At 40.6% G+C, this 9,756-nt stretch overlaps 1 protein-coding gene across 1 annotated transcript; it reads left to right on the top strand.

Moving 5' to 3' along the window:
• The first annotated feature begins 5,830 nt into the window (after positions 1-5,830).
• LOC148855249 (aspartic proteinase PCS1-like) lies at positions 5,831-7,733 on the top strand. The gene has a single exon (XM_088981938.1). The coding sequence runs from the start codon at positions 5,916-5,918 to the stop codon at positions 7,275-7,277; it is 1,362 nt and encodes a 453-aa protein (XP_088838064.1). The 5' UTR covers positions 5,831-5,915; the 3' UTR covers positions 7,278-7,733.
• Positions 7,734-9,756: the final 2,023 nt, after the last annotated feature.

The raw sequence follows: 9,756 nt of genomic DNA, 5'->3' as shown, positions 1-9,756 counted from the left end.
TGGATTGAAACCAATCTAAATTAAAATGAACTTGAACAAATTGAACTGCTCCAAAATGGTCCAAATTATTTATTGGTTTGGATTGGACCAGGTCCATTTGTAATGGACTCACATTGGATTGAATCGGATTGGACCAAATTCAGTCCAATCAACACTGCTAAATGGAAATGATACTCTGATTCTATCCAATTAAACAATTATAATTGGAATAGCTCATTTTGATTCTAATTTCAGATCCTATTCCAACAAACCAAACAGACGCTCAGTATCAATAATTTCTGAGTTTAGAAACATTAGAATCAACAAAAGCCAATTTTAGATTTCTGATCAATTGTTTTTGGAACCAATTTGTGAATTTCTCCACTGATTCAAAAGAAAATTAGCATTTTTTAAATTTAAAAATCAGATTTCATTGTCCGTGGCTTCCATTATCAGTTTATCACTCTCCTTAATTTGCTGACCTTTTGCTACAGCGGTGTCTGAGTCCCACATGATGGGTTCAGATTTAAAAACACCCAATATTTTTTACATAGATACACATAAAACAACCCCCCCCCCTAATGAACATGTTCTTTCATAAGCCTTTGAAATGTAGAATAAAGCATTTTTCCACCAAGTTTCAAACTGATTTTTCTGCCACCAATCATCTTCAGGATCATAGAAGTCGGTTATGTGTACATTTCCTTTAAACATGGAATATATGGAAACTTGTAGCTTTCCTTCGTTGTGTTTTTTTCTTGTCCTATAGCCCTAGAATCCGGTTTCTTTCATTATTTATAGATACAGTACTTGAGATACAAAAAAACTTATTGCACCGAAAACAAAAGAAGAAAAGAATCAAGTAAACTTCAGTCCCATTGTCATTCATCACTGTGACAGATTCATCATCCAAACTTGTTTGGAGTCGGCTACATGGGCCTTTGCCATTTGTTTCCTCCGTGGAAATTTCTTCTAATAGATCATATCTTACAAGTTTATCTGATGATTGTGACTACGAAAGTTGATGGGACCCTGGATCCAACCCCTAATACATGAATTTTCTGCAAGTACATAGATTCTCGTGATCTAGACTGTATAGTTCATCTTCATGAAGTCATGAACTACTTTCCATTGATTGCTTCCAAGGGCGAAATTTTCATCTAATAATCTGTATATTTCATGTCCACTCAAAACTTATAAATTTATATTATAATTGGACCCCTCCCTTATAATAATCTTTTTTTTTCAGGGAAGTAGTTGTCAGTAGTTGCCAAAGATATTGTCTTCAAAATTAATGCATTTCTAGGCTTGTAGAGCCATGTTCATCCTAAGTTCACCTATATAACATCGTCTCTTTTAGGGCAACTGTTTTCCTCTCCCCTATAATATAATGAGAATTATATCTTTCTCTCTCTCTCTATGTATCTTTTCATATCAACACCCATGAAGTTAAAAGTTTAATTATTTCAAGAAGTGATATCACAACTTCAATTATATTCTCCTTTGGCCCTACTACGCTGCCTAACAATCTTTAACCCATAAAGTACATGGTAAGATTTCATTTTCTCACTTAATTTAATTTCATAAACCTACATTTTTTTAAATTTAGAGGTTGAAAACTTCTGATCAATGTTTGATGAATTGATAATAAAAAAATGTCTCAAGGTTAAATATTAGTAATTTTAATTTCTAGAAATGTAAATTTAAAAGTACCCCTTTCAAGGAAACAAAAACCCAGTATAAAATTAAATGAAAAAAAAAAAGCTATAACTTAAAGGAAAATTAGATTTTCATTAATTAACATAAATTGAGACCCATTTTGGTAAACTAATCAAACTTTAGTTTTTCTAGATACAATTATAAATAGAATTACTAGAGAACATATATAAGTCAAACCATTGGACTAGAAAAGAACTAGACTTATCCTTTCTTTCATGAAATGTAAAGATGAAAAGTGGGGTGGGCCGGTTGGTGGACCATATATAAGTTGGGTTATTATAACCTTCCAGTCAAAGTTATTATAAAACCCCCAACATGGGATAATGGATGGAACTGTCTTGTTTGAATATCCAACAGAAACAAGTGTTGCACAAGCTAGAGGCATGTGCCTATAGCGCTAGCCTTTGTCTAAACCCAAGATAGGAAATATGTAGTGAGAAGGAATAATAATGCTGAGTCTACTGACTCTACAGGTTAGAAGAGTTCACAAGTGTCCAGGTAAGCTCCATCTAACTACTAAAGCACCCTCTAGGCTCTACCATGTCCCAACCCTATTGAGTTTTAGAAAATATAATCTTATGGTCAAGATTTCAGCAACTATCCAATTATGATCAAATTTAAATTGTCTTGAAAATCTTTATGGAGGGACCATTCAGTCATGGACAACAAACAATGTTTGGGTCAATTAGTCATGGGTCCTTTGCACAATAAGCCTAATTCTATATATAAAAGAGTTTTTAAAGGGTGGTCAGTTGGGAGTTGCATACTTGGATTGATACATGCATCTCCATCAATTAGGTTGGATCATGCAGGGTGGGTCCCAACAAGTAGATACCCCTTGGATGGTGTTTGTGTGTGCATTGTGACATGCTGTCTAACCTTAGTATTCCACAAAATCAGGGGGAAACAGCAAGCCTTGAAGCCAAAAGATGGGATGGGACACAAACAGTCAACCAAACCATTGTGGAACAACTCTCTTCTACTTGAAACGAAATTCTCTTGATGTTCTGGAGTCCCTATAAGTATCCGTTTGGGAGGATTAAGCCCAACGATTTCTGGCTTTTCAAGGTGGTTTCACTTGAACAATTCATAAGTCATATATGGCAAAAATCCAAATAGCCCAAATTGGCTATCAGTCAGTTATTTGAAGGGCTATCCGCTTCAAAGCAGCTAAACCAGCTATGTTCAATCTTCAGTTCAGACCTCCTAAATGGGTTTGTAAGTGCCCATTTGGAATGACTGAACCCAGCAACTTCTGGTTTTTTAAGATAGGCCCCACATGGTGAAAAATCCCAAAAGACCAAATTGACAATCAATCGGTCATTTGAAGGGCTTTCCACTTCAACCTCTTTGACGATTCTAGAGAACTCCAAAGCAGATGAACCAGCTTTGCTGAATCTTTGGCTCAGCCTTTCCAAAGAGGCCCTAAAATAGAACTCTCTCCGGTTCAGCTGTAATTGTTAAGTTATTCAGAGCTTGCAAAGAAATCCCGGTTGCTCAGGAATAATGGGGCCAGAGCAAGAAGCTGTTTGGAAAGGGACATTATCAAGGAACAGATGCTCTATTGGCTATTTGGCTCTACTTGTTCTCCACTTAGAAACAGCAGGAATCCATATTTAGCCCCTTTCTCAATCAGATTTTGTTTTATGCACAAAATATTCACACATAAAAACACCGCCCATTGATTGCTTTATCTTCTCTAGTTCTCTTCCACAAGTAGTCTTCGTATTTATTTTCCTGCTAAATGCAGCCAAGTCGGGTCAAACCCAACCTACCATCATCCTACTTGCAATGCAACAAGGGACCAATTAGCTAATCCACACCAAATCATCTAGAAGAATTTCTGCAGATCATGGTTTTAAGTTTTGATGAAATTCTGCAAATTTTCAACTGAATTTCATTTGGAGAATATTTTGGAATTCTTTGCAGAATTTGGGATTTTGTTATCCAAAAATTTAGATTTTTATGTAAATTTTACAAAATAAACAATATAAATAAGGGTTTGATTATAATATGATATCGAAAAAACTTATAACCAATCAATTGGCATCATAAAGTGGTAACCAATCAGAAGGATTTTCATATTTTCAGTATCATGTCTTTCTGGCATCATAGATTTTCATATAATTATAAAAATAATTAAACAATATTAAAAATATAAAACTCATGAAAAATAATTTTACCAGAATTAGGATCTTTTGAAATTTCTTCACTGGCATTGGGTCCAAAATAGACAAATCTATCAAATTTGTTAAGGAGCTGATCCAAATATATCACATCACAGATCCAAATAGTTATTATACTAGCCAGAAAAACTTTAGCTGTTGGGGGCCAAGATCATAGGCTGTTGAGACAGTTTCTGAAAATGCCAGTTACCATAAGAATATGTAAATTAGTAATTACATCTCAATTTATTTTGACTAAATACCAAAGCATGGGCGTGAATTGGTGAACTGCCCCAGCCCAGAAACTGTCTTAAAAGCATATATTGTTGGGCCCCAACAACCAAAGTTAACCCGTACTAACCAGTCCATTTTCGGTTTCTAGTCGATCAGATCAACTCTTGGGATTCATGTCAGTTGGTAGGTTCTCTGACTCGTCCGAATAAAGACCTGGGATCAAATCCCGCTGCCACCAGGGGTTGGGGGATTTAAGGGAAAGGGGATGGGCTGCCTCCTGTTGTATAGCTTCATGAAGTGAAAAAAAAAAACTCTTGGGATTCGTGTCTAATCAGAAAAATTGATTGGATTCGAGTCTGATGATTCAGATCACAAAGGTGGTGTGCATGTATCATAACTCATAACAACTAGAAGTCTGATCTGTGTAGTTAAGCTCAAACTAATCCCCCGTTTGGATAATCTTTTACTTTTGAGCTTGGGGCTGGGATAAACAAAATTGTCAAAAATGAACCAAATGTGTTAAGAATTGCTTTCTAAAACATAACAATCTAAATCTAAAACACCCAAAGCACTTTTAAGCCTCAAAGCACAAAGCCTCGGTGCGAGGGCTTTCTAGTTACCACTTCTGGCATTCCAAATTAAGTACCATACAGAAAATTCTGAAGTTGTGTTTGGTGAAAATTCTGAAAATCAACAAGAGTGTTCCAAAAGCTAGAATCATGACCGTAAGCTACTGTGAATGGTTTTATCCAGAACAAGATTTCTCAGCCAAAGCAGCTCAGTTAGCACAGCTCACCCCAAACTTAGAAGCTATTCCAAATAGGGCCTAAAAATGGCGTTTTTTTAAAAGTGGGCCTTGTGGGCTTATCCAAACACAACGTAAGCTTTCTGATCAGCTAGAGACTGGTTAGATGGATGACGAGGTCACGAGGGTACACCTTATACATTGGCCGGGAAAAAATGACACAGCTAATTCAGAGGACCCCCTATCCGACGAACGGTCTAGATGGACACCATCTGTCCGTGTGGACCATTGATTTACAGGGCTGTCTACTCATCATCAATCCGAATAACCAGATGGTTTATGGCCCACATCCAATTTTTAATCTGGGCAATCTTAACGGTCCTGTGGGGTGGGGCCATACCATGTACGAGGACAGTTAAAAACTTGTTCTTCTCAAGTCTCAACAGCAACGACAAATCTCCATTGATCCGACAGTTAAGATCAAATGCTCAAAATGCAACGGCCAAAATCTCCTGGAGTCATGATCCAGAGTGGCACCCTCCAAATTCCCAATTTGAATGAACACGGTTTTGGGAAATTTGGCTCAACCCAATTGGCCAATTCCCTTAATTAGAAAACTTAATCCATGGCCAAAAGAAATTAATTATTTAATAGATCTACTTATATTAAATACTCTATGGCCTATGCTCTACCAAACCACATCGTTTGGGTCCCAAAAAATTCAATTGGGTCCCACTTGATAAATCTCAGACAATCAAGACCGTCCGATCCATTTCATTCTTTTGAGTAGTCAAAAGAAATGTTGGTGAACAGTCCAAAGTTCTTGTTTAAAAAATCATAATCAATTTATTAAAAAAGCAAAAAAGCACAGATCTCACAAACTATATAAATAAAATAAATAACGCTCAATTCAAAAACGCGTTAATTTTTGGCGTTTTTTGCTCTCACACCTTCGGCCCATTCAAACAGTGTATAAATAAAACCGCACCACTCAATAAACCTTCCGAACTTCACCACTATTTTCTCTCTTCTCTCTTTCTCTCTCTTGCTCGCTGGCTCGCTCGCTTGCTCTCATGGCTCTCTGCAACTTTTTCCTTCTCCTTCTCATCGTCTCTTCCCTCTCCCTCTCAGTCCAAGGAAACCGGAACTTCAACAAACTGAGACCCTCTTTAAAGTACTCTTTCTCGTTCCCTCTCACCTCTCACCGTCTTTCTCACCCCGACTCTCCTGCCACAGCTACTCTCCTTCCCTCGCTCGTTTCGGCAACCAGACGGAAGCCTAATCCAAACCCTGGTTCTCTGAACAAGCCCTCTGCGTATAAATCTTCGTTTAAGTATTCAGTGGCTCTGATCGTTTCTCTCCCAATCGGCACCCCGCCACAGAGCCAATCAATGGTGCTGGACACCGGAAGCCAGTTATCATGGATCCAGTGCCACAACAAAACCGTTGCAAAGCTTCCTCCAGCATCGTTTGATCCTTCACTCTCCTCCACGTTTTCCGTTCTCCCCTGCAACCACCCTCTCTGTAAGCCCAGGATTCCTGATTTCACTCTACCAACCGATTGCGACCAGAACCGTCTCTGCCACTACTCCTACTTCTACGCCGACGGCACCTTGGCTGAGGGCAATCTTGTCCGGGAAAAGATTACGTTTTCCAGGCTTCAGAGCACCCCTCCTCTGATCTTGGGCTGTGCTCGGGACACCGGCGCGGCGGAAGGCATTCTGGGGATGAATCTCGGCCGCCTGTCATTTTCTTCGCAAGCAAAGATTTCGAAGTTCTCCTATTGCGTGCCGCTTCGTCGGAAGCTCGCGAAGGTCCCACCAGTAGGAACATTTTATCTTGGTGAGAACCCGTACTCCGGCGGGTTCCGGTACGTTGACCTGTTGACCTTCGACCGAAGTCAGAGTCAGCAAATGCCAAATTTTGATGCTGCAGCGTATACGGTTGTGATGGAAGGAATACGAATTGGCGGAAAGAGGCTGAACATTTCGCGCGCAGTTTTCCGGCCGGATCCCAGCGGGGCCGGTCAGACGATGATCGATTCCGGCACCGAGTACACGTTCCTGGTGGAGGATGCGTATGTTAAAGTGAGGGAGGAGATTGTTAGATTGGTGGGACCGTCCAAGGTGAAGCAAGGGTACGTGTACGGTGGAGCTTTGGATTTGTGTTTCAACGGAGATCCCGTGGCAATGGGACGGCCAATAGGCGACGTGGTGCTGGAGATGGAGAAAGGAGTGGAAGTTGTAGTTGAGAAAGAGAAGGTTTTCACAGACGTTGGCAGTGGGGTCCATTGTCTCAGCATCGGACGGTCGCAGTTGCTGGGGGTAGAGAGTAACATAATCGGGAACGTTCATCAACAAAATCTATGGGTGGAATTTGATCTTGTTAACCGTAGAGTTGGATTCGGAAGGGCGGAGTGCAATATGTCAGCGTAGACATGCAGAAGCACCGGAAGACTATTCTATTGTGAATACACTTGTCCATATGTTAACCGTCGTAGAGTGGACTCCGATACTGTACTAGGGGGCCCACCCCACTACTCAGTGGGCCCCATGAAAAATCAACAGTGATGATCTAATTAGGTAATCTATGTACTATGATAAACTTATCATGGACACCCATGAGAGTTTACCTACCGTCCGATGTCACTGGTGGACCCGGGCCCACCACGTTGTTTCATGCGTGGACCTTGGCCCATGGGTGCTGCTGCTACGTGCATCATCTGCAAACTCCCGACATGAGTATCGTTCACATCCAACGCATAGCATAAATTCCCGTTTTCCCGACATGCACGCGAAGAGAAGTATATTCCCTACGTGGTTGTCCTTGTCTTGATTCATCTACTATATTAAATTTTGGCAATAAATAATTCATTTGTTTATTATTTATTATGATCTTGATTCTTCGATGTGATCAACGGTTCTGATGCCTGATACATGTAAACCTATCTCCGGCCTCTGGTGGGACCCTTCATTGTAATAGTCGTGTGATGATGGTAAAAGAACAAGTGAGGTGGTGGCGGATCTTCAGGTGGACTATTAACGCGTTTTGGATGGGGTGGGCCATTTGTCCAGACAGATGTCACATAGCTGATTGTTTTTTGGGGGGACCCACTGACTGAGATTATCTGATGAAATGAATGAGGCTTTATTCAGCAGTAATAGAAATACGAGATCTCGATGATTTGGTTGAAACTTGGAAGGCACAGGTGCAATGATGGTCCATGCGGATAGCCGGTCACTTCACAAGATTCTTGCAGGATAGCAGGAAAAGCTCTCACGTTGGCTTTGGTGGAGCTTTCACCGTCAACTGTCAAAGGCTGAGAAGCTGGGAGCCTGGGACTGAGGAAGTAAGTACTTGGGGAAGTGAAAGGTAAAAGCGAGGGAGGGAAGGGTGGAGCTGGCTGGGGACTCGTGAGCAATAATAAGTGGCAGATGGTGAAGTGATTGGTAAGGCGAGAGCGAGAGGACAGCAAGATGAGCGTGGGCGTGGGCGTGAGAGTGCGTTCAGTAAATGCAGACGTGATCAACAACGCAAACCAAAAGAGGAGTCGTTGGGATAAAGCCGAAAGGATTCGTGGTCGATATAAAGGGCGAGAACAGCTGGCGGAAAAGAAAGAAGAGACGAGAGAGAGAGAGAAAGGGATCACTTTCAATTCTCGAGAATCCATCCAATCTACAATTCTACATTGCATTTGCTAACAATCTGGCTTTCCGTAAAGGAAGAGAGATGTCAGCACTTGAGCAGCGATCACCTAACGCTACTCTTCTAGTGGTTCTGTTCTGGCGAACTCTTTATTTCTATCTGAGGTCCCACCATCACTTAGTAGTAACGCCCACGCGTTTTATTTTTAAACAGGCCAGTTTGCTTCTGGGTCATGACTCGTGGATGTGGATGGGGACGTGAAGATATCTTTGTTTTTCGATCCAGAGTCTATACGAAGATGATTAGATACTAGACAAAGCTAGAAGCTTTGGTAGGGGCTGCTGGTCTTCCTAACTTTAACCAGTCAAAGGGAAAGGAGTTCGATGTCTAAGAAGGGAAATGTATCAAGGTCACGGTCACACAATAAATTTGAGTACATACTGGGAGTTAGTGTAGGTCCTGGAGGATATGGTGAGTTTTGTTTTATTGCAGGATGCGACGACCCACTCTGCCCGGATTGTGAGGGTGGTAAAGCCGTAAAGGTAATGTGGGTTCAGTGCAGTGGACTTGCTCTTCATTGCTCCTTTAATTTGTCCTTGTCTTTCAATGGTGATAGCAACTAGTAAGCTTTGTTAGTCAAAAAACAAAAGCACCTACGAAGCTTTTAAATGTCCAAACTTTTGTCATTACAACACAGTTTTCCCTTCAATAATTTCGAAGATTAATTTAAGCTAGGGGTCTGGAATCAGAATCGGAATAGCTCATTAAATTCTTATTCCTGTTGGGATGGCATTCTCCCATTTGAGGATAGCTCATTAATGGTCATTCCCTGCCCCTCCCAAATCCCATTCCTACTTATTTTAATTCCCATTTTTATTCATGTCTGCACATCAGACTATGAGAATGGACGTTCCAATTCCGAAGGATTTCAACTCCAAATTAAACGGACCCCTATTCCTGCAAACCAAAAGGGGCCTAAATTTCTTATAACACGGTACATGTGGTAACTTACCAACTTCAGGTGCATTGGTGATTGAGACCCATGATTTGGCTTTATTTGTATGATCAAAACACACACACATGGAACTGCATCTTTCCGCCTAAGCAATTACTTGACGCCCATATGTCCCAACCACTATCTGGACCCCTTACATTGAATTATGAAGGCTTTTGCTTATAAAAGAAAAGGACTTATAAGGGCACATTTGGATATCTACCTTTCTGGGATCTCTGTTTTGGTAATCCCGAAATAGATCTCACATTCTCTGT

This window comes from Nelumbo lutea, chromosome 4 (assembly GCF_056320005.1).
Source record: "Nelumbo lutea isolate HS-2025 chromosome 4, American lotus-T2T, whole genome shotgun sequence".
Taxonomy (NCBI): Eukaryota; Viridiplantae; Streptophyta; class Magnoliopsida; order Proteales; family Nelumbonaceae; genus Nelumbo; species Nelumbo lutea.
This window is presented reverse-complemented; position numbering and strand designations above follow the sequence as displayed.